Raw genomic sequence first — 25,218 nt, forward strand, 5'->3', positions numbered from 1 at the left:
AGCTCTTCCACAGCTTGTGACAAACTCTTCCGCGGGAACGGGCACGAGCTGCTCCGTCCAACAAAGCAAAGAGGGACGAGATCAGCCCTGCAGCCTCCGCTTGGGCAAAACCTAAATGCCACTTTGGTACCACTTGACTGACACAGCCCAAACACGGCGTGTTTGTTTTGCTGACACATAGGTTTAAGTTTGCTCCCCAGCCACATCTTCTTTCCCCTTGGATACAATAGTCATCTTCATAGCACTTATTATAACATATTGCAGCAATAATGTGCAATTATCCTCAAAAACAAAGCAAAAGCTCAAGATAAAAATAACAGGCTCTGAGCACACTTACCAGCTGGAGGAAGGCAGCGAGGCAGCACTAGCTGCAGCCCTAAAATGGCTGTGCTGTAGTAGGCTGCAGCTGCCTCTCCCGGCCTGATTTCAAAGGCCGGCATGCAGGAGGACATGCAGGGAGGTGGACCCTCTCCAAAAGCAGGTCCAAAGTGAGAAGGAGCAGGCGGGCTCTGTGGAGCCGTCATTAGGTAGAGGTGTGCCTCACCTGGGGTCCATGCCCTCTGCAGCTGGATTCAGTGATTGCTTTTGGGCCAGGCAAGAGCTTGAAACGCTCAGCACCTGGGAGGGCTGATCCTGTCATTAGGAGAGGTCCATCAGGTGGCCAGCAATCACAGCTTTCATCCTGGGTCTTCCTTGATGGTGATGTCTGACCTAGGGAAATCAATACACTTCTCGGGTTTTCTTCTTGCCCTTTTTTTTCTGTTTTGCTGGATATGCTTACTTTGACTCGGCCCACAATAGACTCCTACACTGACCCCTCTGTTTCCAAGCTTTCACAACAACGTACCCTGAAAGCAAATTGGGGGGGGGGGGGGGGGGGGGGCCAAAGTTTCAAGGACCAAAAAGACGGAGCCTATGAATTTAATAAAAATATCAGCCTAAAATTCTCGGCGGCAGATCACAAAGATGGTAAACCTGATCAAGCATAAGGAAGCTGTATGCATATTTCAGGTCTCTGCTGGCCTCAGAGATCTCTCAGGTTATATGGCATGTGTGTAAAAACTTGACATCTCTGCTTTGTACAAGGAAGACTGGTTAGAGCTGCACACATTCAAGGAGGGCCTCTCTTGAATAGAATTGGCCAAATCAGATTAAAAACCCAATATCTGTGATGAAGGCTGCGAGCTGCCTGCTCGGAGAGGTTCCACTGATGTGAACCAGACGTTTCTTGCATGTGGTCAGGCCCTAAATTTGATACTGGAATTTAAAAACAAATTAAGATTCCCATGTAATATTGACTTTTTTTTTTCAGAGTAAAAGATTTTACAGCATGGAATGCTATATGCAGTGGTTACATGAGTCCAAGTAATTGTACCAATTATATAATTTGATATAATTGCACTAATTACATAAACACATAATAATGAAATATAAGTTATTCCAAGAGCTAAACTGGAAGAACATTAAAGAACCTAAATCTGCTCCCACTTATTCTTGTACAAATCAGAAACAATTCCCCTGAAATCAATGAAGTTACCCAAATAAAATTGGTCCCTACCATTACAAGCAGCCAGGTAAATCCAGCTTTTGGTTTAAGGGTACTGACTGGGTGAGCAAATGAAAGCTACTGGGGTCTTTTGTACCAATGGATATCTCTAATTCCTGGCCAAATTCCAGCATATAAGGGAGATTCTCCCTATGTTCATGACCAGCTTAGGTGTCTTCTCTTGTTCTGATCTGTCATGCAGCATCTGTAGGTTTTGCTAAATGTTTTAGCTGCTGATTCTAAAGGAAAAAAAAAAAATTGTTAGAACTACTGAGAATGAGCTGGGCCCAATCAGGATTTCAAGAAAACCAGATTTCAGGTGTGTCTTTAATTATATTGGTGCCAGCCTGAATTACATCTGCAGACTTCAGGGGAGCTACTGCAGACTGACACTGGTATTAACAGAAACAGATTCTCCTCTTAGACAAAAATTTGTATTTCTGATCCATTTTGCAAAATGTTCTTCAACCCTTCACGCTAGAAACCACTCCAAACAAAAAATATTCTTAAGAAGGATTCATTCAGTGGGGGGTTTCCTTCCCCTCCCATGGCAGGGGGAGTGCAGCAATTAATTTCAGTTGCTGACTTCAGCTCTCACAAGTAACGAAGCAAAGAAGGTGAGAGCTGGCAATTTTGGAGCAGATGTCTATTATGTGTGGAAATAGGTGATGTGTGCAGAGTGAACCCACCAAGTGCTCTGTTGCACCACATCGTGACAGTCACCCTATTCACACCGTCCTCATTAACGCCGGTGGGATGCCCAGGCACTGGACCGGGGTTTTGCCTGTGTTAGAACATTTTAAAGGATGAAGACTTTCCAGCTGCAGAGATTGATTCTGCCACATGATAGAAGGCAATGATTTAGCATCTATAGGACCGAATTCAAAGCCTATCAGAGACAAGAGACGCCTAGTTGTCTTGGGGTGGGGGGGTATGGACCCGACCCAGCTGGTTTTTTAGGTACAGTACCTGACCTGCCATAAGGCAATGAAACTGGATGCTCAGTTTTGTAAGGATCGGAATGACAGATGGGAAAATAAATCCAAAAATTTTCAGAAGGCAGCCATCAAGCTTGGGCATCTCATTTTTCATTTTGTCCGATTTAAAAAATGCAGGAGGTGGACGCTGCAAAAAGTGGGATTCCTGCAGTCCCTTGCAAAAAGCTGGCAAGAGCAGTAGCCTTGTCACATCTCTGAAAAAATCAAGCCCAAACTGTCTCAGATTGGTCCCACAAAATTAAAGACCTTTTAAATTTTATTTCATTTTAGCCTTGGAAATCCCTGTGGCAGGTTGCTGTCGGCACCAGGGCTCGGGAATACCTCACTATCTGCAGCATGCCCAGAGCAGTGAGTGACTCCACGCTGCAGAAAACTCAAAGCATGTTCTGTTCGGTTCGATTTCCAGCGACCGTTTCACACAAAGTAAAAGGACCTGGGAACCTGGACTATGATCCAGCTCTCCCCACTCCTGGATGGTGCCCCTCACACCATACTGATTGATGCTCTCCTTTGCGTTTCTATTTCTGCCCCACGAACGTCAGGGCCGTAGCTGCAAACGAGGGAGCAGGGAAGGCAGGGGAAGAAAGCTTTTTACCAAGAAAAGGGGTGTTCTTTGCCGGCCTCTGTGAAGGAGTTCAGGACCCCGGGCTTGCCTGCGGGTTTGCGGTGAGATGCAGAGCACAGCCCGTTCCTGCCCCTTGCTCCTGGCCAGCCCAAGCTCATGGCATCCCGGCTGCCAGCAGCTCCCTGCTCCCCAGGGCTGCAGGTCCAAATCCCGCGCCAAGACACCCTGCTCTCCTCCTGGGAGAGCACAGGAGTCCCAGTGTCCCATGCAGGGCTTGGCTTCGACCCCAGAAACCAAACACTTTCAATTAAGAACGAAACCTAACCGGACCCAGCCTCCAGGGCCTTGCATTTCAATGGGCAAGATTTCTTAATATATGCCATTTTTAAAAGCGCAGCCTAGTCTTATTCGTAATGACGGTGTCATATTAGGTCAAATGTGCCTTCAGGCTGCAGGGACGTGTATTTGCCACTGATTTCGAGGGGAATTTATAGAACTCATCAGTAGCACGGTCGACCCAGGAAACAAAGACGGGGAGAAGGCGGCTGCTAAGAGATGGAGCAGGAAGAGCGAACGGTGGCTTTGACAATAAACGTGCAGTTCGAGGTGGTGAGAAAGCTACGAAATATTCAAAAAATTTGGTCTGGGGGACAAAGTTCTGTGCAGCAGGTTGTTGACACAGCCACAGCAAATTGCTCCAAGAGGTCTCCCGAAACAAAGCCGTTTAACCCAAGCGTCTGGCTTTGGGGAGGGGTGGGCAGAGCTACGCTTGAATGTGAATTGTAACTAGAACCCATCATTAGTTGCATGAACTTGCTTCTTCAACACTTTCCAGGTCTCAGGGTCAGATCTAACGTTTGCTAAATCAACAGATATCTTTCTGTCAGCTTCAGCTGGCATTTGCTCAGGTCTCCAGGAGGAAGAATTTATCTGTGAAGATCAATGAAATCAGTATCTGGATACATGCACAGCTGATGAGAATTTCTATGAGTATTTGTCAACATTTGGGTGTTTTGTTAGTAGGGGGGATGCATTTTACTCAAAAAACCCCCCTCTCCTCGGTGCCAGCTAATTTAAAAAAAAAAAAAAAAAAAAGTTCATCAAACTTAGCATTGACCTCTTTTTCCTGGAAGTGCTTGCCACATTATTTTTTTACTTCTTGTAACCAATCAGGGAGTGACCTAGACAAGAAGTTACATTCTTACATAGCAGGTGAACCAGGAACTTGCTGTAAATGACCTGTAAGCATGCGGAACAGCACCGTTCCCGCACCCAGAGACCCTGCACTGATGCAGATAGAAAGAAGCAGATGCTTACATGTATAGACAGCAATAAAACTAGAGTGTAACATTTTTAGGATCGCAGCTGAGCTCTCAGACGAGGCTTTCTGCAATGACTAATACAACTACGGTCTAATGCGACAGTTCACTGTCTGCAGCCGCATTCAGTCCTGAAAGTAAGCAAGTTTCTCCAGATGTTACTCACTGAAAAAAAAAGCACATCCAGTTTTTAATCTTTTTTATTTATTTAAACTGTACACAAATGTAAAATACTTCAACAGCAAATCTAAGTGAAAATTGTTTGGTTTAAATTATTATGGAACAGAACCTAAAAGGAACTTTATTAAATAAACATAAAAATTGGATTTAAAGGATGCACATCTTGTAATGTATTCTACAATAGTCTTTTTTTTTTTTTTTTCACTCTACGTTCCATGTGCGTATGGTATAGAAAAGACACTGAATAGAACAAACAGAATCCATTTTGTACCCTGAAACAATTGGTAGGCCTCGTGAGGGATTGCTCAGTATGACTACATGATATATGATGGCTTTGCCATCTCATAAAAATTATAACTAATATGTTGGCCTCTTTGGTTCCAAAATTTATGTATAATACATTTAACTGTATTCATTTTTTGCTGCTATAAAAATAACATTTTTTTCAAATGGCAGTTTTTTGACTAATCATGCAACTAAATCAGTGCAAACATTAAAAGCAATCATTCGCTTTAAAAAAGAAGCAAAAGATTTAATTTCAAGTATAAAAAAATATAAAAAAGTCATATCATAAGTCCAGTTTTGTCTAGTATGGGTCAACACTTTAAATTGCATAGCTCATGCGGCACCTGTTTACCTAGATAGTGAGCAAAGATAAGTGCACTATCAAGTACCACTTTTCAAGGCATTGAAATTTGCAAGTGCTATTATACGTGCATTCAAGCAGTTTGCAAGTGCTATGCTGTATCGTTATTTTCTGATCTTTATGGCCATCCTCGACACCTCCTGGTAAGGAAATTGAAAGCACTCTCCTCCTTTTCCAAGACTTGTTAAAATGTTCCTCGCCTGTTATTAAACGCACTGCATTTTTCAGAACGTCTCCACTCTGTTTCTGTCACTCCTCTTTCGGGTTCATTGGTTTAGCCGTGGCGGCAGTTGCTTGTTCGCTCATCCCCCACGTGACGTGTAGTTGCCGAGTCCCCCGTTGAAGAACACCGACTGCGACTCTGACTTTTCGTTCTCCAAACCGTGAGAGACGCCAAGGGTCAACATAGTCCAGGTACGGTATCGGATCCCCTTTTCCAAGACGTGGCGGGTGTAGCCATCCACGGGTTGCTAGTGGGCAGTTAAAGCATCAGATCACGCCAGCCCAGCTTGTGACTTCGCAACGGTCAGATGTTAGAAATACAGTAGTTGCTTACGCGTCCGTCCCCTTTTCTCTCTCTGGTGGTATCACACGATTCCTTACTGGAAGTGCTGTAGGAAGATGTTTACATTTAGGTAAATTTAAATTAAGAGGAAGCGATCACCTTGCAAGGCAGGTGTCCTGCAGCTTCCCGTTAGACCTAAGAGGTGACGGTCGACTTTTTTTTCTTTTTTTTTTTTCTTTTTTTTTTTTTTTTAATTTTCTAAGTTTGGTCATTTTGACACCTGCGTGCAAGAATACGTCGTGTTCTCGCAGTCTGTGCTTTTGCCTGAGCAAAGGGAGCTCATTTCGGTCTGGCTTCACCGGCAGGCGGGGAAACAGCTGCTCAGCCGTTCACTCGTACTGGCAGGCATTTAGGTCCATCGTCACTGGTCACTGACTTTCTGTGCTCATGTCCCTTTTCCAAGCTGCCTCGTGTGTGTGTGTGTCTGTGTCTGTGCGTGTGTGTATGAGCGCGTGTTTGCGTGCGTGCCCACGTTCCGTGTGTGTGTGTGTGTGTCTTTAAGATATTTCAGAGCATTAACTTATAAGTGGTAGAATATATAAGTGTCCAAGATCCACAAACTGCCACTGTCCTGACACCAAAGTGAAATGATTTTTTTTTTCTTCTTTTTTTTTTTTTTTTTTTTGTCAAACTTTTCCACAGTGACTTTCCAACACTGATGCCTGGATACACAGTGAAACTTCCTCCAACACCATCTCATACGGGAATGTTTCTCTCTCTCTCTCCCCCCCTCTTTCTCTCTCTCTCCCCCCCCCAAAACACACCTTAAATCAAGCACAACCACATTCTTCCACAATCATATTGGGAACGTCCCTTTTCACAATGTTGTATTCATCATCAAAGTACAGCATTGACATTGTGCTAAGTTTGGTTGGAATGCAACAGGAGTTCACGGTGCCCGGGTTCAGCCCCCGCATTCGGTACTGATTCACGACGGCGGTGTGAAAGGAGGAAGCCGACCCCGGGACGCCGGCCAAGTAGGCCGGGCAGCTCCCTTCACAGTAATTCCCATAGTAACCTGATGGTGCTATGATCCAGTCATTCCACCCAATGAGTCTAAAGTCAATGTAAAACTGTTGCCTGCAACATAGATTGGTCCTGCCATCGCACTCCAGGCCTCTTTTCCGGATCCTGTGTTTGTTATCGGCGAGGCGGGCTTGCACCACTAAAAAAGGCCGGTGGGATTCCTCCCCGGGGTCCACATAAATTGGCAGCACTGAATACTCTTCACAGCCCTCACATTGAACATCCAAGTTCAGTCTCCTTTCTCCTCTCTCAAACAGAGCCTGGATCGCCTCTGTCATGGGAAAAGTGTGCCAACCACTTCTTTTGAGATCAACTTTCTTTTCAACCACATTCCACTTGTTGCTAGTGTCCGGGTCTTGGAAATAGACTTTGACTCTTACTTTTCGCCTGCTGCCTTTCTCTAAGACATATGGAAGCAGCTTCAAGTAAAGCCACAGGCTGGCTTGAACGACAAACAAGTTCTGGTTCCCTTCATTCGAGATGAAGAAATAGAGGCGGACTCTAGATGAGGCCAGATCGTCTGCAAGATAAGGAGAGATCAGCAAGATTAAGTTAAAAAGGAAACGTTAGCTTGTGTGCCATTCGGGATTCAGGGACAACGCTAGAGCACCGCAGATCGAGGGAGCGGTGATGGGGCTGTGCCGGCCGGGAGGCACGCGCTGAATCAGATATCCCCAATTTGCAATCAAAACGAATTGAAAAAAGGGACTTCCCACAGCAACGTTCATCATCATCGGGCTGTAGTCGGATGTGTCAGATCCAGAGACACCAGTAGGAGCTCTCCAGAATATGGGGTTTTCCCAGCCAGCCAGCTTTAAAGATGCTACAGCAGCACCTTGAAAAGACCAGCGCTCGGACTCCGCTATCTCGTCGGTTTAAGAACAGTTTTAACTTTCAGCTACCTGCCAATTCTCACGGGGAGAGCCCTTTCAATAACCACTGAAACGCCAATGCCGAACCAGGGATTTTGTTTCGATTTTCACATGTTCTCATCGTGGTTTAACAGAGAGGATTCACGAGACAGAGGGGAAAATATTTCAGTAATGCGCCTGCTTGTCCAACAGATCAAGCTAACCCCCCACTTAGTCTGGTAGAATATCTACTATTATTAATTGTTTCGATCTCTGCCTTTTCCCCCCGAAACGACAGACTGCCATTCAAGGCGAGGCAATGAAGCGGTTGCTCTCGCTGTAACGCCGTTCCTGACTGTTCTCAATACGCTTTTCAATAACGCCAGAATTAAAGGAGCAAAATTGTCACGGAAAACCAAATGTCACCAAATGTCTGACATAACCCCTTATTTGTAAACAAAAGAGCCTGCCGCATGAAATGTTTCAGAAATACCATTGGCCCTCCTGCAATTTTGTACTGTAAGTCCTAACTAAATTTGGCGTAGGTGATAAATGTGCAAGCTGGCCTTTATGGCGGAGACTGTAATTCTGGTCCTTGAATCAAAGCCTCCCGATCGCTGTTTAAGATTATTGCTGGAAAGGCATTTTTCTCATCTGCCCTTATCTGTTTCGCTTCTTTCTGTACAGAGCCAAATGTAGATTTTTTTTTTTCCTTCCTTTTCTTTTCCTCAGCATCTCTATTATTTTTGTCAATCCCTGAATGGGATTTCTTGCGTAGTCAGTGTCTTAATTTGTCACCCTAGATGCCTTTCCAAATGTGCCTCCGGGGCCCGTTCAGAACCTTGTAATATTTCAGTGACAAAAATTTGCACTGTGTTTGTCTGTGCTTTACATAAAGTCGATTTTGGAAGTGTTACAAAAGCCAGCGATCGATCGAATACCAAATGGAAGTACGAGCCCACCCCAGATCTCCCAACAACAGCCTGTTAAAAAAATAACAAACCCCCAAATGTACGCTAAGAAAGCCTTTCGCATGTTAGTAAATACACAACTTCTTTATAAACTGTGGTGACAGTGACAGGAAAAGAACAGTACGGTGTTGCTGCACCGATCCACATCGCTTGTGTTGTGTGAGATTGTGTGCGCCCATAAATTTTGTATGTGAATATAACAAGCATATGTATAATGCAACAGATCCCATAGATACTGTAAATGTATATGCCTTTGGTAAGTGGGAGGGTAGATAAAGGAGATGAGTGGGCAGTATACAGGATAGAAAGAGATTTATTTTGTGGACAAATGATATGTAGATGCCACAGGAAGATAGAGAGAGAGAAAAATGAACTGAGCGATAGCGCGATGAAGGAAAGGAGAGATGGGCAGATAGTCAGGAGAGAGCTAATTTGCAGCGTGATGGTGTTAGAGCCAGATGTGCAAAGTTCACAGGCACAGTGGTTGCCTGGATAAACTGCTGGAAAGCTGCGCTGAAGGGATTCGGTGACACGTAACGGCAATGGCCGGACAGGAGGGAGATGGCCGGTACCGTGGGGATGGATGGCACAGTTAGTAACCGGACTGGCAGGCAGAGAGGAGAGACACACACTTGGTAGGAGGCTGCACGCAGTGGACGAAGAGACAAGGCCAACGCTACGAATGAAAGCTAAATAAACGGGAAACGAGCGGAAAGGGAGGACGGGCGAAGGCAAGCCTCGCAAGACAGATGCACGCAGTGAACCAGATGAACGTGCAGGGCAGCCAGGCGAGGCGAGGGATGCGAGAGATGGAGTGGGACAGGCGGAGGAGGGACAGTGGGACGCACGGGGACGGAGGCGAGCCACGGTGCAGCTGGCAGGACCACCGGAGGGAAGCCGGGGGCACGGAGGCTGCGGAGGGAGGATGGAGGGACGCAGCGAGGGCAGTTGCGGGGCGCAGCCCGCGGAGAATCCCGGGCACGGGGGGCACAGGCAGGGAGGACGGGGAGGAGCGGGCAGGGCCAGGGCCAGACGGTGCGGGGCGAGGCGGGGGGGGGGGGACGGGGACGACGCGGGTGAGCCAGGTAGCCTGCGGCGGGCAGGGGGACGGGCAGGGCGCACCGGGGGCCCGGCGGCAGGTCGGGGGAACCGCCAGGGGTCAGCCGGGGGGGGGGACGGAGGAGGTGGACAGGAGGGCAGGCAGGGCGAGCGGGAGGACTGACAGGGCTCGGGCAGGGGGGGCCGACGGGGGGCGAGGCAGGACAGGCGGGGAGAGCGGCCGGGCAGGGGCCCGAGGCGAGGCCGGGCAGGGGAGAGCGGGCGGCGGGGGCGGAGGGGGGGGGGGGGTCGCGGGGCCGGGCGGCGCCCACCTGTCTCGGCGAAGCTGATGATCTCGGAGACGGGGTCGTGGGCCGGGGGCCCGGCGCTCGCCTGCCCGTCCAGGCTGGGGATCTCCACGCGGCCGTCCTCCCGCACCTTGCCGGCGTGCAGCTTGCGCAGCGCCGTGACCATGGCCGCCTTGGGCACGGCGTGCGTGATGTTGGGCCGGTCCCGCATCTGCAGCCGGCTCAGGATGTGCCTCTTCACCGCCTCCAGGAAATCCCCGTCCACCTTGCCCGGCTCCTCGGGCCGCCGGAAGCCGCAGGAGGTGCATGTGTCCTGCGGGGAGCCGCCGGCGGGGGCCGGCGGGGTCGGGGTGGCCGCGGCGCCCAGCAGGAGCAGCCCGCAGGCCAGCAGCGCGGCCAGCACCCCCCGGCGAGCCGCCCCGTCCATGGCGGAGGAGCGGGGGGCCGAGCTGGGGGCCGCCCCGAAGCGCCGCAGGGAGCCCGTCTGCAGGCAGCGCCGCTCCGTGCGCTCCGCGGCGCGGAGGGGGCGGTGGCAGCCAAGCTGGGGGGCCGCAACCGCTCCGCGCAGGGGGGGAGCCGCGGCGGAGGGAGGGGGCGCCCGGGGAAGCGGCGTGTGCCGCCGGGGAGGCGGAGGGGGGGGGGGGGGGAGGCTGCACACGCAGGCACCGAGGGCGAAGTTGGGGGGGGGGGGGGGGCAGCAGGCTTGGCGTGCACGGAGAGCCCGGCTCCACGGGGGAGGGGGACGGCAGCAGGTGAGGGGGTGGCTGCGGAGCCCGGGGAGGAGGGAGGGGGAGCGGGGAGCGAGCCGGAGGTGCGAGGGGAGCCGGGGAGCAAGGGGGGGGAGGCGGCGCCGCGCTGCCCCGGTGCCCCGCGCCGCTTCAGAGGGGCATCCCCGGGCGCAGCCGCTCCTGGTCCATCGCTCGCTTCGGCAGGTCCGGGCGGGCCGCGGAGAGGAGCTCTTTAGTCCAGCGTCATTGAGGGGTGTCAGGGAGATAAACGGAGCAGATTTATATACAATCCAATTTATAGCCTGGAAGGAGGGGGGGGGGAGAAATGCCACTTGTACCCCCCCGCCCACTCCGCCCCCGCAAGACAACAATCCACAGGCCGTGGGTGCAGGTCTCTTGAGCAGGTCGGCTCCGCGCCGCTCGGTTGTCCCCCTTCAGCGCCCGCTGCTTCTCAACGTGCCATCAAAGTTGACCCGGAGCATAGCTGGGGAGGGGCCGGGGGCGGCGGGGAGGGGGTGCGCGGCTGGCAGCTCCACAGTTGCGAGTCTTCTCCCCCCACCGCCCCGCTTATTATGAGCGAGATGCTTTTATTTTCAAGGCAGCGCGGAGGGTCCGGAGTCCGGCGAGGATGCTGCGGCGGCGCCCGGCGCGGCCCCCGCCGCGGGCAGCGGTAGCGCACACGCTGCGCGGCCGCGGAGCGGGGAATCGGCTCGATCCCGGCGATCCCAGGAGAAGCTGCACGGATCCACTCGGTCAGACCAGCTCTTCAGCTCGCTCCCTCGCTCGCTCTTTTTAAACAATATCTCCCTTGTTGGTGGTTTGGGTTTTATTATTATGATTGTTATTATTATTTTAAGTGTGATTTTTGTTGTTGTTGTTGCTGCTGCTGCTGCTGCTCCAGTTAATCTGTCTCCCTCCCTCTCTCTCTCCGCGTCTTTTTGATCTTTCGCTCGCCTTGTGCTGGCTTGAATGCTGTGTTTTGTTTTTTTGGTTGGGGTTTTTTTTTTGGTTGGTTTTTGTTTTGTTTTGTTTTGTTTTTTAACGCGTCTGATGTTCCCTCTCGGATCCGCAGTGGAAGGTCTCGGGGAAGCGGCTCGCTCCTCGCTTATCTTCCTCTGATCTCCTCCTGCTAATATTCCCCCCCTGCAAAATCACGACATTGTGGCACTTTCTACTGAAACTTTTATACAGGAGTTAAAACCACGTGGGAACTCCAACCTATAACAGAGACGCCATGGGTTCCTCACTATTTAGGAGATTAAGTTAAGTCTTTTGCCCCCTGGGCTATTACAGTAACTTCCTGATGTGGAAATATTAACTATGCTGTTTCTTTAACTCCCCCCGTCCCCTCCCTCCCTCCCTCCCGGTTCCTGCAAACACACCCACCGCACACCGACCCGCGTCCCCGTCCCGTCCCCCGGCAGGACGGACGGACGGACGGACGGAGGGACGGACCCCGAGCGGCAAGAGCTCCGGCCCCCCCTCCCACCCCGGCCGGGAGATGGATGCCCTCCCCGCCCCCCCCCCCCCCCCGGTGTTCCTTGCCTTTTAAGCACTTGAAAGAAGAAGTCATTAGAAAGTTTACCGTCGGGTTGGCTTTGCGACGGGGCGGGTTTTTGTTTGTTTGTTTGTTTGAATGGGCCGGGTAATCGGGGCGGGTGCCGGGGATTGTGTGTGTGTTTTCCGTGGGGCAGGAGGGGACGCGGGCGCGGAGCCTGGCGGAGGCAGCGCGGGGGGGGTGGTGGTGATGGCTGGGGGCGGCGGCGGCCGAGGGGAGCCGGGAGGGGAGATAACGGGAACGCCGCGCTCCCGGCAGGAGTGCCGGCCCTGCCCATGCCCTGGGAACGGGTTTTCCTCCGCGGGGCAGCCCCCGGCGTTAGGGGTGGGGGTCGGGGCTGCGACCCCCCCCCCCCCCGCAGGGGTCAGGAGAGGTTTCCACCCGGCTCCCCAAAACAGCCGAGCCCGGGGGCGAGCGGCCGGGGCCGGGGCAACCTCCGCGGCACCGGGGCGTTATATCACGCCCCCCCCCCCCCCCCCCCTCTCCCGCCGGGCGGGCACGCCCGGGGCCGGGCACCCACGGCGGGGCAGCGACAGCGGCTCGGCTCGGCTCACCTGCGCGGTCCCCCCGGCCCCGGGGCGGCCGGCAGAGCGCGGCCGCTCCGCGCTGCCCCGCGGCCCTGCGCGCCGCCACGGCCGCCGCCGCCGCCGCCGCCGCGGGGGGAAGGCTGGGCAGAGGGCGCCCCCTCTGGGCCGCGCGGGGAAGCGGGCGGCGGGGCCGGGCGGGGTCACCGGGGCAGCGGCGGGGGCAGAGCCGGCCCGGCGGGGGCAGAGCGGCCGAAGCCCCGCGCTGAGTTTAGGGCCGGCGGCCGCGCCGAGCCTAACCCCGGCGCCGGGGTGGGCGCCCCGGCTCGGGTGCACGGAGCGGGGGAGCGGCGGTCGCAGGCGGCGGAGGGGCTGGGGCTGGGAAGCGGGAGATGCGCGTCGCCGCAGCCCGGGCTCTGATGGGGCAAAGGAGGCTCCCGCAGCCGGCCCAGGCAACGGGGCTGCCGGCTGTTCTAACTGTATTTTCTTTTTTCTTTTTTTAACGGAGGAAAAAAAAAAAAATCTAACTTCAAGAACGAAAGCAACTCTCGAGCCCTTCATCTTTTTCACTGAGCCAAACGGTGGTTTCCAAGGGGCAGGACACGCGAATCTCAAGCGCGACGGCAAAGAAGCCCCTTCTGCTCACGTCAGTTTTCAGAAGAAGAATAAAACTTCTCCTACATGCCTGGACTGCACGCACATGAGCTCTGTTAGTTGTCACTAATACAAGCAACGCAGGAGCGTAAAGCGGGTCAACGGGAGGATCAGCCCGCTACTCTGATTTAAGAGTGGAAGGGACAAATGCTACCCTCATCATAAATATTTTCTTTCTTGTTCTGTACTGCCAAAGGAGAGACACTTAATGCTGTGCTTCAAAATCACATTGCAATCCCGATCTGGTTGTTCATGTTGGTTTTAATATAAACACAGTCTGATTGCATGTACAGCATTGTAAACCAAATCCTCAGTATCACTGGAGCTACCCTGATGGGAGATCAGAATTAGATACAGTATTTCCTCCCTGCCAGTAACAGGTTTTGAATGGAAAGCCTGGAATGTAAAAAAAGAAATAATGCTAAAAATCCAATCACTCTGACATCCTGTGAGCTAATGAGAGCACGTGAATGCAACAAGCTTAGTACTTCACAGTAATTAATTTGACAGCAAAGAGCTAACAAGAAAACAACAGGCAGAGCAGTGATGACTGGTTCATAGAGGTCACTGTCAAACAAGAAATAGGTGCAAACACAGTTCCTCTCCCTTTGAAAACAACTATTTCATTGCCCCAGTGAGAATGAAATGCCAAAGAGGGAAAATACCATGTCTTTGGTGGGGATAACAAATCTGGGAAGTCTTTCTAGTAGAAGGTTTTCTTTTTCACATACAGTGATTTTTAATCATCCCTGTTACTCACTGCAGTGGCATGTTTTGGCTTCCCCCCCCCTCTTTTTTTCGGTTAGCCAAAGCTATTTTGCATATTCAAATATTGGGAAGACTTATCTTCTCTAGCAATTACTAACAAACTAATAACCTCTATTGTTATTTAAAGTGTGTCCAACACAGCATTCTGGAGGCAGCTCTCACACAATGGATTTTCTCTGGCTTCCTCCTAGAGAAGAACTTAATCAAACCTTAGATGCTTTCAGGCAGAAGAGCCTACAGGGAGAGCAAACGGGGTTAACAGAAAGAAATGTGCCATTTGATTTCTAATCTTGCTCAGGGAGCAGGGCCTATTGATTGAGCCATAAAGCTCTGTTAATTTTAAGATCTCCTCAGCTTTCAGTTCTTTCCCTTGGGCATAAACTTGTTGCTTACACATAGTGGCTGAACTATCAGGGGAAGGGTAGCTTCACGCTCCCCCCGCTCTGCTCTCCTCCCCTCCTCCCCTCTATTCTATTTGTTCTGAGCTCATCTGCGTGAGGATACATTTTCACACACACCTTCTCAAACCGGCTGCTATTCATCTGATTCAGGGTCATGCTTTTCCATACATTAAATGCAGGGGAAAACTGGGAAGGAAATGGCTGGGATTTGTGCTTAATGGGCAAGCACACGGTTAGCCAGGGAGCCCCACTGTGAGAAGGTACAGTATCGAAGGGTATTTTCTGTGGAAACATCAAATCTCGTGACTGGAATCTGATCCTTATTAAAGCTACTAGTATAATGAAATCAGTATAAACAGAGATCCTCAGCCAGCGTAAATCGGCATGTTTCCGAGGCATCAAACCGCTACAACTCTTCCTCTATAATCTAGATATTTGCTTATGCACATTTTTCTCAGGAGGCGGCACAGATGCAGAAGTCACGCTTTTGGGGATGCCAGTCAGTGCAGCTCTGCACCTTCCTGAGTCGGTGGGGAGCTCTAGAAACGGAGCAGGCAGCGACGGCACCAGGCAGCTCCCTCACTGCTCCCTGTTTCCATGATGCCCTCAGTGGGACCATAAACAATTTACACTAGCAAAGGATCTAGCCCCTCACGTATTGCTAAAGCACCTTTTATGCTCTTAAACCATTAATAATATCTATTAGGTAACCTTACTAATCCCTTTGAGGAAGGATTTCTTTACTGTACTGATGGCTGAACTGAATAAAGCTTCATATATGAAGAGGCCCAGTTTGCACTAGAAATGCTTCTCCTTTGATAACCAGCAAATACAAGTTTTACTAGCACAAGCATCTTTTTCTGCAAGCATTTCCCAAATAAAATAGGCTATACTGGCAAAAGCACTTTTTTTTGCTCATATAGCTGCATCTATATGGGGGATTTTTGCACGTAGTGAAACACAATCTGTTTTAAACGGCACTTCAGATGAGCATTGCTATCCCACAGAAGTTTCAAGGCTAGACCTTGAAGTACATGTTTCTGCCTCGTGTCTGAAAGAGCTTTTTGCAAGGTGGCCATTGTCGTCTTGCTGGAAATACAGAGAAACTGAAATGCACGGTTACAGGGGCCAGCTGCGAGCGCTGTGCTCAACCTGGAATTGGTATTCATACTATTCTTTTGCCTCAGATGAAATTATGTATCCATAATCAGATTTATTCCTCACTACGCACAATTACTTTTTAAGCAACAAAAACAGTGGATGTTTCAAAAGCACCATAATTCTGTAGAAGTGAAAGTCTTACTGAAAATCAAGTAGGTAAATGCTGCTCTGAACAGCCTGGACATTTTCTGAACTGGCAAAGGTAGACCTAACTCATTAAAAAAACCACTAAGAGGTTAATCTGGCTCCTTCACTCCTGCCCATGCTTCCTTAACTGAAAACTGTCTGTTAACAGAGATTTGCTCTCGAAAAGAAGGGTCCTACTCTGAACACCACTTAGAAAAAGGGGGTATAGCAGGCAGAAACAAAGGAACCGACCAACCCGGGAACTCCTCATCTAGAGCAAGTACAACGAGAATCTGGAAGATGAGTCAGAGAGAAATAAAACAGAGCCCTCAACGCATTTTGAAGAGCACCTATTGAATGCCAGCTCCTCGCCCAAGTGTCAGGCAGGATGGGGACACGGGGAGGCAGCAGTAGAGGGTTGCAGGGGTATACTCACGGCCTCAGCCTCCCACTCCCACTGCACCTGCTTTAACATGGCTCTAGTCCCGCTCCCTTCAGCTCAGCTACCTTGCGGTGCCTCACGGGCAACATGTTGGCCTACCGGTCCTCTTCAACGACCCCTTCGCGCTCCGGGAAGGTTTGCATCCAAGCTCCCAGGTTCGCTGTGGGGAACGAAGCGCGGGTGGATCTCGTGCGCCGTGAAGTGATGCAGTCAGGTACCTCGCCTCAGGCAGGTCTCCGTACAAAGCGGCGTGTCCTTTGGCAAAGGAACAGAGTTCAGGGATCTGCTTCAATTTCCAAAGTAAAGGGACTGAACACCATCCGGTGGATACCCTGTGTGATATTCAAAAGCTACCGGCTGCTTGTTGACGGTCCAGAAGTGCTCTTGTTTTCCTCGCACAGTCTGTCCTCTGCAGTCCAAAGCTGTAGACTTGTAAGCAGGCAGTGACTTCCTCTGAAGTTGCTTGTATTGACCTAAATAGGTTGGGGCGGGTGAGGACACACAGACAACATGAAAAAGCTGTGCTGGTTGCCCAACAAAGAAACGTCTGCTTTGTGGTGAGCACTTTTAACATATAAGCACTTTTAACATACTGTTAAAGAACATGATTTTCATGTTTGTTTAAGTTCACACCAAAAGCCTCGCAAAGTGAGTTAAAATAAAATCTGCATTTAAGTGGTAAACAAAATAGTTAAAACTTGACTTCTTGTAATTTGAATGCTACTTACTGAGTCAATGCATTTAGAGGTCGACGGGTGCATTTCTTCTATACATCCAGCTGTGACTGATACATCTAATAGATCAAGAAAAGGAACAGTAGGATGGAGCAATGTTAAAATCAGCTGTCCTGAGAAAGTCAGTGATTATCAGGGAATGGAGACAAGATAGAGAGGTTTCCCTCCAATTTTAAACGGACCTCAGAAGCAAAAAAAATGGCTGCTACCTTTGCAATGCCATGAGAGAAATGGGGTACGGAAGCTTGAGTCATCTCACGATGGACAATCAGTAGCACTTGAGGAGTACCTGAACATAAGCTACCTTCTCTTTTCTACAAGCGAGCAGCACAATGGCGAGGAAGTGTCTACACCTACTGCCTGTGGGACAGGCTGCAGCAAGAAGACCTGTGCTTAGGCCTGAGTTTCTTCCTCTTTACCCCATTTTCACTAGCTCTAAGTTGAGGATGACAGCATTCAACCCTCTGTAAGTTGAAATCAAGCGGAGAAAAGCAGCATACAGAAATTCATCCTCTTTAGGGAACTTGACACTAACAGCATGGCCTTGGTGCTGTATGTCAAAAGTAATTTTCAATCTGTTCATACTTAAACTGCCTAGTTTTTTTTTCCATGAGCCTTTTGTTGTATCAAACCAAAACTGTCATGCAGTTTGGTGGTTTTTGCACAAGAACATCAGAGTGGGTTTTTAAAGATGATTGTGATATGGTTGACTGATGCACTCACTGCTAGGGTCAGGAGCAAGGGGCTCCTGTAACAGCACCAAAGTCCTCCAGTTCAAGCAAGGATGATCTTCCACTGGGGCAGAGCAGTAGCACTGTCACAGTTAGTGGAGCTCTACTGATTTATCCCAGCTGAGAGCTGGCCCACATGACTTACAGTCATTTGCTCAGTGCTATTTATCCATTGCAGGTCTCTAGCAAGTATGTTGAGGCTTTCTCACCCTCCACCTTTGCTACGTTGACATTAGCTACAAGCCAGGTCCTCTGCTACCACCCGTCACTGATGTTCCAGTACTACTCAATCATGTGAAAGGGTTATTAAAAAAAATTTCTGAATCACCTTCTGCCCTGCTCAGTATTTTTCATTTCTAAGTCAGCACTGCATGTCCCTTCATGAGGGAATAGCTTGAATATGCCATGGGATTAAAACAAAATGGATTGCAAACTCTATACGGCTTGGGTGCTAACCTCTGCCATTTCTTCCAAAACAACTGAAAAAGCATATACATTGTGACAGTCCAGGCTGTCCCCTTGACCGAGATGTTGACTGAGATGTCCCCTCAAAGGGGTTTGAAGACTGTGGGAGTTTTTCATTCCCCATGTTACAAACAGGTCATCTTGTTCTGTTATTTCCCTGCCATGATCTCCTCAGAAGTGGGGCAGCTTATTAACAAAGAATAACCCTAAGACTTCTCCACAGCCCTTTGCCATTTCTGCGTAATAGTCTCGCCCCTCTGACATTTATTGCTGTGGTTTATATCCTCACCGAGAGCATTATGAAGAATAAATCATAGTGTGTGGTAATATTACTGTGAAATACACTGGTACTATTATACAAGGATAAGAAAACAAAACCACTGCTCCAGAGACAGCAAGAACAGGAGCACATGGATCATATTAAGCAGACATTGGGTCTACCAAACCTACACAGGTACTGAAGTGTTAGGAGGGTGCAGAGCTACAACAGGAAAGTGCATTGCTCCAGGTTTTTTGCTTAAAAGATGAGAGAGAGGGCCTAAGGGAGGGGAACGCATGAAAAAGAAAAGGATGAAACTTTTTTTTTGGCTACTCCAGATGGGGTTTTCCTCTGTTTAAATGCTGAAGGACAGAAAGATTTTAAATTAAAATCTTAATAAATATAGCCCTGAGGCTAGTAACATTATTACATCCAAGATGATTACAGCAACCAAGCCACAAAAGAAATATATATATGTATTTATTTGAAGCATATAATAAGCCTCAGTATTTAGTTAGAAGAAGGCTAGGCAGCTAACTGACTTCCAAACTAGTGAATTTTCCATTCCGCTCTGCCGAAAGGATAAACCAACATGGCACATAGTTTGCAGGGCTTGATTTCATTTCTGTACAAGGTAGCACTATTACTGCTTATACTTTATACATATAAAAATTACACTTACTCAGATTATGTGCACGAGGATTGGCAGGAAAGAACCCCAAGTTTGCAATATACAATAGGAGATATGGATAATTAGCAACCTTCATTGTGAAAGAGCAATCTAGGTTCTCTAGCTTGCTTGAGCAAGGCCTGTTCTCCTTGAGATATTTGCCTTTTTCAGTTGATCCGAGTCTCAAGACAAGGTACTGCACTTTACTTGTTTGCATAGAATTGTTTTTTTTTTTAATTATGGGAATATTTTAATAAAGGATACAGGGGAAAAGCAGGGATACAAAGAAAAGGATACAAGCTGATAAAGATGATTAAATCATAGAGCGACTGCGGAGTGGGTCATGAAGTGTTATAATCCCCAAATCCCCTCTGCTTTCTGCCTCAATGTGTTAATGCATCACACTTTAGTACAGTGACACTTTCAGCCCTAGGTGGAAATTCACACATGATGAAGAGGTGGAGGAGGATTTCCAGATGGTCAGACCTCAGGGAGTGCGAAAAGGTGGGGGGAGGAAGGGAGAAACTGCTGAAGGGAATCGGACTTTGGTCACATCAGTAATTTCCAGCTGAAAATGGAATATTAAAAAAAAAAACCCAAAATAATCACCAATGATCCCATACCGGAGCCAGGTGCATTCAGGTTTGGACATTATGCATGACAAATCCTCACCAATGCTGGTTGTGAAAGATCCCTTGGAAATATTGGTTTATTTGTGTGCAACAGTGAAAGGTGTGAGCTTCATTTCCTTGGCCAAATTTCAGCATGGGTACTAAAGCATCCCGATACAGACCCAATTAGTTGTTTTATTCTCTGCAGCTCCTCTTTACTAGAAGTTATTGTAAAGTGGTACTTGCTCTGAATTGTGCATGAATTTTCCCTCCAGCAGAGGCTGTATTTGGCTGCTACACATCCTTCGGGACCCTCTTCTGCAGGGCCACCTCTCCAAGAGCAGCGAAGGGCACTGAGACAGAGAAAATGCAAGGCTTGTGGCCAGTTGGTCCCATCACACCCCAAAACAGGCCCCACTTTCCCTTTAGGGGAGCACAAGGCAGCAGCTGCTATCACACAGCTGGACTTCTCTAAGAAGACCTCATTTACTGTGGCCTTTTGGGGGGGAAGGGGAAGGTAGTCGTGGTCCAGAGTTCAGGGGGTCTAGTCCTTCAGGGCGAGAGGTGCTAGGGCTGTATAAAGAATTAGCAATAGGTGGTAGTTTGTACAGCCACAGCTCTTTCCAGATGTCAGGCTTAGGGAAAATTTAAGAGAATCAATTATTTAAAGCATCACAGTACCCCTATATTAGCAGGGAGGAAAGATAGTCTCCTCATCATGACATAAAAAGCGAGCATTAGGTATGATGGCTCACACCACAATTCTAAGGGCTCTCGCTTCATTTTCTTGGGTGTTCCTTGGGTCAGAGCATTTCCCCTACCACAAAATGGACACTAGAGATGCCAACGGTGTGCAGTCACAATGTAAAGGAATATTTTGTTTAATGCTACCAGTATGATTGCATGCTATTTACCTGTATTTCCTGGATGGCAACAAAGTAAATTGACCACAGTGTGATGAACTACTTGGACAAATCTCATGAGAAATGAGGTTGTCGCACACGGTTTCCATGTTGGGGAAACACTTATTGTACGTCCACTCCCTGTCACTCCCACTACAAACCATGTTGTGCACACAGGTCAGGAAAAAGCTCAAGGAGACAGAAGACACTGCTTTGCTTTATTCAACTTCTGCTAGTGCAACTTCAAATCTGTAAAATCTGTGGTTTTATCTGATGGTTTTATTCCTTCTCCCATTAATTGGCTTTATATGTTAAAATCACTTCTGTCATATCAAAACGCAAAGAAGCCTTGGGCATCTGATGTGGCAGTGACTTCCACAATGATACAGTCAAGATGCCCAGGTACCTGTCACTGGCTTTAGTGGTAAGCCAAAAGCCTCTGAGCCTTGTAAAGCCTGCAGCATCCATCTCGCACTCGAGTCCCTCACAATGACTAGATGAACATCTCTGACTTTCTTCCCTAAGGACTCAGTGCAGCAGGTGCTTTCAGTCTGCCCACCTTCCAGATCAGGTGTCCAAAAAATGCAGCAATAAATATTTTTTTTTCTTCCCTTTTTCTAAAAGAGCTCAAGGTGGGCGGAGAGGATGGGCGTAGGCTATTTTTATTCGTACCTTAATTTAGTCAGTAGTCCAACAGTTCATGGAAGAAGAGCTGGGCTCAGTCCGCTTCCCTGTCTGACAGGAGTCCCGGGGAGCACGGGAGGCAGGTCAGGTCTTCTCAGAAGGAGCAGGCTATGGGGCAATGCTGGGACAGGAGCAGTCTCGAAGCCTCTAGTTGAGTCAGTCCATGACTAAAGGGAACGTGATCCCACAGTTCTCTAGGTAGACAGTTCAGAGAGCCACAAGGCCAGGCCTCCCTGCTTCCCACTCTGCGAGCCAAAACACCTGGAACTACCCCATTCACATGAGACCAGCTTTAAGAGGACAGAGGCAGTCCCCACCCTGGCACAGAGCATACCCTAGTAAGCGCAGTCTGCTGGGAGAGGAGACATACACGCTCCCTGGGGCAGAAGGGAATTGAGCCATGTGAAATTCCCCGTGTTCAGCACTAGCCTTTTGAGCGCCGAGCGTAGCGTACACAAAACACTGCCGCACTGCCAACCACCCTGCCTTTCCCTTGCAAGAACGGACCCACTCTCTGTTCCTGGAAGAAAGCCAAGACAGAGCCTAAACTGTGAACCCCAAGGGATCCTCAGCCCCCAGGCAAGGTAGATTTAAGAGGCTGTGTTCCCCAATCACTTGCTCAGGCAGAAAAGCAGGCTCTTGGTTTTAGTGGCTGCCATTTTGAGGTGGTGCATGGCACAGGAAGCTTCACTACGAAAGATAAAGATCTGGAGGTTGTGGTGACTGCCGAGCACAGGCATTGCAACCCTCCATGGCGAGGCCCCAGACCTTTTGTAAGTCTGCTTCCCCCAAACTGAAACATCGCTGCCAGTGCCAGGCTAGCAGTCCACAAAGCAATAGCAAATGGAGCTCCCCCCGAGTCCAAACCACCGCACCGCGAACACTGAACAGATCCAGGTCTGCCCAAAGAGTGGGCCTTACAGGAGAGCAGAAGGAGCATGAGCTAAAGTTGCCAAGTGATTCTTCCCCCTCTCTAGGTGACAAGGCACAAACTTGCAGGATTGAGCCTGTAGCAAAATTGGTCCTGCTGCAACTTATCTTCTGTCTAGGTAACAGGGCTGAATTTGTTTAACAGTAGCTGTTAAAGAACAACAGAAGAACACAGGTGTAAGTAATGGTGGATTTAGACAAGGCAATCACTTAAATGTATATATTAAGACTTGAAAGTAAACAAGTGATTGATGGAGACTTCGAGCCTTGAAGTCAATGGAAGACTGTTCTGACAGCAGAAGTGGAAGACCTGAATGAAAAGAAAAGTAAATAGATAGAAGCAAGAGTATTTGCCCATAACATGACTGCTGCTGTGAACTATTACAGGCATGCAACAAGGAAGGAGTAAACAGCTCCCCATCCCCATGGCTGGGATGTGTTGGTATTTAGCAGAGACCTCCTGGTGCACAGCAGAGAGGACTTCATCTTCTCACTATGGACTTCCCAGGCTTTAGAGGTTATGTTCTGATTTTGGGCTTCTGACACAAAAATACATGCAAAAGGCCTTCCTAGCAGGAAACGCCTAGCGCCTTTAACTGGGAAGCCAAAATTAACAATCTTGCTAAGACACCTTTCCTACCCTCACCCCTTGGGTTAGCTCCCAAAACAAGAGGAACCACAAAGAAGCCCACGACAACCAAAAGAGAAAATCTGCCAGCAGCAGAGGGAAGCAGGGGTTGCTCCGTGTGTGCGTCACTTGCTGCAGCCTGTCTGGGGTGACGGTGTTGTCAGCAGGAAAGAGTTACCAGCAGAGGTGGGGCTGCTTGGAAATGGGCCTGGATGCTGCAGAGCTTTTCACCTTTCACTTCCTTAGCTTTTCCGCAGCTAGGAACAGGCTGTGAGCTCATTCCAATTTCTACATTCAGGATAGATCTTCATCGACTTGCTTAACTCAAAGTCCTGGGTTGGTGGTTTGTTTGGGTCTCCCCCCCCCCAGAAGAAAGAGAACAGAAAGTAAAGAATGCATCCCTTTGTCATAGACTTGCATTTCAATACTTCAAACCTATTTAATACTTTAGACTTTACCCAATTTTTGTCTCATGGGGAAGACTGTTCCTCTGGAACCTATATCCCCATTTCTTTCCAAAAAAGAAGAACAAAAGATAAGTTTTAACTTGGTGTTGATGCAATATTCACCCCACCCAGAACCAACTTTGAAAGCTCATGTAAAAAACATGAAGAGTAATTTTTACTTAGGTCTTGTTATGAACAATTCAGAGATAAGAAACAAGGCAAGACACGTCTCAGCTGCAAGTGTGAACATGATCTCAACACTGCAACATTTTCCTTGCCTGGCTAGAGATGGGTTGGCAGCATGAGGTATATGAAGGTAGGTTACAGGTGACAAGAATGTAAAAAGCCTATTATTAAACTAGGTGTAAGCAGTCTTGAAACTTCATTAGGGCCAGGGAATTCAGCCCTGGACATTGCACCTGCTTGATTATTCACTAGAAATTAACATTAAACAAATGCTGTAAACTTGAAGCTAAGTTGGAGAGGATTCAGATGCAGCTCCTTCCTGCCCTCTGACTGGGCAGCGGATGGAAAGCAGTCTGTATCACAGACAAACTCCATGTGCTTTCCGCTTTCAGGAGAGAGGTGAAGTCTCCTTCATCACAAGTTTTCACCAGGTGCAGAGGACAGGTCATTTGCTGTCCTCCAACTGCAACTATAGAAGAGGAGTGAACTGCAGAACTGCAGTATATTAAAGGTGTGTTTGAGCACTGACCTATTTTTGTTCATCTGCCATGGGAGAGACATGTGGAAACATTGTGGTTTGATGGATTTGATTAAAAATATGCTAATGAATAAAGAAAATTAAGTGCATCCCTTGGGCTTCTGGCAAGCTGCCAAGACAGACACTGGGACCACCAACAGGGGGTCCTTATGCTTCAGCTTTTGCAGTCCTTCAGATTCCTACTGCGGAGGATGGTGACCCAGTGGAAACGGGGCTTAAAAGTTGAGTGTTCTGCATGTCCTGCCTCCACTGCTCTCCAAATGCCACAATATTTTAAAATTTATGCCCCAGGTGCTGGAATCAGCAAGCATAAGAACATCTTTGTTTTCACTGAAAAAAATACTTCTACCATCATTGTTGAAGAAAGCAAGCTTGCAAACATGAAGCAAGTGTACTCAAAAGGCTTGGAAACAAAAAGACTGTGAAAGAAAACTCCAAGTTCATTTTCTAAAGCATCTCATTATTTCTAAACCAAATGCAGTTTTGGAGGCCTGACTTATGGTTTTCAAGCTCCTGAGGCAAAGCTGCAAATGTGGCCTTTATTCCCACGCAGGAGAAGCTCTGCCTGCCCTCCTCCCTCCCTACTGTTCAGGGAGGGGAAGGAGGGGGGAAGGCAAATCAAAACAACTCTAACAAGCACAGTGTTACCCTCTGCTCCACAACTGTTTGCTGCACTACCATCATCGCTCAAATGGATTTACTCAGGGTACCACATAAAAAAGCTCTAACCTGGCTGCAGGAATAGGTGAATCACATATTCTGCTGCTGTTCCTCAGGTAGGAAGCAGCTTTCATTAGCAAAGTCTGAAGTGTCCAGCTCTCCTAGTGCTCATAATCCTTCTGTGCACAGTTGTTGTTCCCATAGTCTGATTCACTCTCCATTGTCCTGTAGTCTTCAGGGCTGGATCCAGCTGGCCACAGTTAGGGATGCAAATGCCTGTCATCCAGTGGCACTGCTCAGCACCTAATTGCAGTACAGTCACCAGGAGTGAAAGGAAAGAAGGGCTCTTGTTTAGTTAAACTGTCTGAACCCGAGTAGAACTAGGCATATTTGAAACCC

General features: G+C 48.8%; 2 protein-coding genes across 3 annotated transcripts; one reads left to right on the plus strand and one right to left on the minus strand.

Annotated features, from left to right (window-relative positions):
* Window positions 1–4,650: 4,650 nt before the first annotated feature.
* Window positions 4,651–10,629, minus strand: INHBB (inhibin subunit beta B). Its single transcript, XM_069781022.1, has 2 exons — window positions 10,038–10,629; window positions 4,651–7,365 (listed from the first exon to the last, which is right to left on the minus strand). Exons 1-2 carry the CDS (start codon window positions 10,438–10,440, stop codon window positions 6,590–6,592), a joined length of 1,179 nt encoding a protein of 392 aa, XP_069637123.1. The 5' UTR covers window positions 10,441–10,629; the 3' UTR covers window positions 4,651–6,589.
* A 146-nt stretch (window positions 10,630–10,775) lies between these two features.
* Window positions 10,776–15,434, plus strand: LOC138685053 (collagen alpha-1(I) chain-like). 2 transcript variants are annotated; one of them, XM_069781025.1, is made up of 2 exons: window positions 10,776–11,493; window positions 11,814–15,434. In XM_069781025.1, the coding sequence occupies exon 2, from the start codon at window positions 12,378–12,380 to the stop codon at window positions 13,545–13,547; it is 1,170 nt and encodes a 389-aa protein (XP_069637126.1). In that variant the 5' UTR covers window positions 10,776–11,493; window positions 11,814–12,377; the 3' UTR covers window positions 13,548–15,434. The 2 variants fall into 2 exon arrangements, with proteins under 2 accessions (XP_069637126.1, XP_069637127.1); XM_069781026.1 differs by having other exon boundaries at window positions 11,933–15,434.
* The last annotated feature ends 9,784 nt before the right edge of the window (window positions 15,435–25,218 follow it).

The sequence above is a fragment of the Haliaeetus albicilla genome, chromosome 4 (genome assembly GCF_947461875.1).
Source record: "Haliaeetus albicilla chromosome 4, bHalAlb1.1, whole genome shotgun sequence".
In the NCBI taxonomy this organism is placed as follows: domain Eukaryota; kingdom Metazoa; phylum Chordata; class Aves; order Accipitriformes; family Accipitridae; genus Haliaeetus; species Haliaeetus albicilla.

Coding starts and splice junctions, on each gene's coding strand:
- INHBB (XM_069781022.1), bottom strand. CDS start 10,440: ATGGACGGGGCGGCTCGCCGGGGGGTGCTGGCCGCGCTGCTGGCCTGC. Junction 7,366..10,037: donor CATCAGCTTCGCCGAGACAG/GTGGGCGCCGCC, acceptor CTTATCTTGCAG/ACGATCTGGCCTCATCTAGA.
- LOC138685053 (XM_069781025.1), top strand. CDS start 12,378: ATGGGCCGGGTAATCGGGGCGGGTGCCGGGGATTGTGTGTGTGTTTTC.